Source organism: Berghia stephanieae, chromosome 2, assembly GCF_034508935.2.
Source record: "Berghia stephanieae isolate SIO BIC M18660-M18661 chromosome 2, UCSD_Bste_1.3, whole genome shotgun sequence".
Taxonomy (NCBI): Eukaryota; Metazoa; Mollusca; class Gastropoda; order Nudibranchia; family Aeolidiidae; genus Berghia; species Berghia stephanieae.
Window position 1 is genome coordinate 60,057,537 of NC_088361.1, and position 2,194 is coordinate 60,059,730.

At 33.7% G+C, this 2,194-nt stretch overlaps 1 protein-coding gene across 2 annotated transcripts in view; it reads right to left on the reverse strand.

Moving 5' to 3' along the window:
- Positions 1–756: 756 nt before the first annotated feature.
- The window catches only part of LOC144965262 (uncharacterized), a 35,899-nt gene continuing 34,461 nt past the window's right edge, over positions 757–2,194 (reverse strand). Inside the window, exon 21 of one of the 2 annotated variants that reach the window (XM_078900413.1) lies at positions 757–2,194. This exon is cut by the window's right edge and continues 22 nt beyond it. In XM_078900413.1, coding sequence (XP_078756539.1) covers positions 1,959–2,194 — 236 coding nt within the window. In that variant the 3' untranslated portion in view covers positions 757–1,958. The other variant, XM_078900412.1, reaches the window with a different exon arrangement.

The window sequence follows — 2,194 nt, forward strand, 5'->3', positions numbered from 1 at the left end:
AATGGAACAATAACAGTTCCAAGCCTGCAACCTGGTGCATACCATTTTGTATATTCAGAAACTAAGAAGGAAAAGTTGTTTTTTTTTCTGAAATAAAATTCATTAATAATAGACAGCAGAAAATATCTGAATCTGCTAATAAGCACGACCTGGCTGTATGCGCACTCTGCTTGATTTCCTAAGACTGCGCTTGTAAACGGAGACCACTGATATTTATTATATGTGTAGGTTTCTCTCTCTCTCTCTCTCTCTCTCTCTCTCTCTCTCTCCGTATGTGTAAGTGTGTGTGCTTTGGGGGGGGGGGGGGGGGGGGGGTGGTATTAGGAGAGGATTAGCTTGAAGATATTAATCTTGACTGTTCTTAGTATGAATGAAGTCATTTACGTTAAACATTATCACCATTAATTGATAACCACAGAATGTTCATATTTTTTTTGTTTTCATAATGCCCATTAAAAAATATGACACACGCTATTGAAATATACTATAATTAAAATATTCAATTCTTTATTCAAATGGTATTTAAAAACCTATAACATTTTAAAGCAAGTATGGCATTTATCTATGTGCAACATTACATCTTTCATCTAAATATGGAAGTTTTGATTTACTTAGTAAATATAATTGTCATCGATTTCTTTCCAAACTCTCTCTCTCTCTCTCTCTCTCTCTCTCTCTCTCTCTCTCTCTCTCTCTCTCTCTCTCTCTCTCTTATATATATATATATATATATATATATATATATATATATTAATCTTTTTAATTCACAGAAATACGATGAAACAAAAGGGACAATATGATACAAAATATGATTGTAAAAGGTTTACAATTTATGATTTTAAAATAAATAAGTTCTCAGTGTTAATATTAGCACTAATTCAGTAGGCAGGGAAGCACATTACATTCTTTATTACAAAAGTGCAAGAATATAATCCAGACTCAAAAAAAAAAGAACCCCAAAAGAAAACAAATAAGAAAGCTACAACGGAACAATCCAGACACCCCCCCCCCCAAAAAAAAAACACCAAAAAACAAAAACAAAACAGAACAAAAAAAAACCCAACAAAAAACCCCAACAACATTTTTTTTTAAAACAACAAAACAACAAACAAACAAGCCCAACAAATGTGTAAAGAAAAAATAACAATTCAAACAAACAAATACACACGGATTTGATTTTTGCATTAATAAGAATATCAACCAAAGAAAATCTTGTCAATTATCACTGAAGTTCATTGAAGTCTTTTCAAGAGTATTTTCAAGTATTGAGTAATAGAGCTCATTAAATGTGGTGGCATGAATTGTAACATTCATAAGGATCTATTCCTCAAAATTAAACGATGAATTATAATAATAAGAATACCTCTGCAACTGTCATGCAACGATCAACCATACGATATTTATAGATTTTTAAGCCATGATAATGATGTTACAATATTTTTTTTAAATGACCAATTGATATTGCAGGGATAAGACATTGATTTTTCATCTTTTCAATTTCCTCGAGTTTCATCTCATCAAAACTTAAATAATTAAATATTCAGTTATCTATACATTATTCATTTTTTTTTGGTTCATTTATTTACATAGTGAGGAGATATGAATAATTGGATAATTGATCTAATTAGTTTTGGAAACATCTGATGGGCTTATTTCATCTACCAACAATTAATAAGCATTCAGATCAGAAAGATGAAGTGGGGAGGGGGTTGGATAGGTCATAGACTAAGAAAACATGCCCGTAATATCACAAGACAGGCTCTGACATGGAATCCCCAAGGAGGAAGAAGACCAGTGAGGCCAAGAAATAGTTGGAGAAGAAGCACAGAAGAGGAATCAAGGAGAGGCGGTTACATTGAAGAAGTTGGAGAAGACAGCCCAAGGAAGAGTCAAATGACGAAGCATCATTGTACTCCAACTAGGCTTAAGGGCTTTAATAAGTCATTTCTTTTACAACTTCATTCTTCTTCCTCAGATGCTATTTCTGTTGTTGCTGGATTTGGCCCATCAGTTTTTGTGACATCTTCTTCTTCCTCAATGATTTTATCCCCAGCACGCATATCCTTCAGGCTTTCTCTCCTTTCTAAGTCCATGGATTGCCTACGATGAGACTGAGATCCTCGGCGCTTCTCCTGTTTAGCTGTAGGCCGTTTACGGCGTGGCATTTTCCAAGCATTCCACACCCGAATGGTTT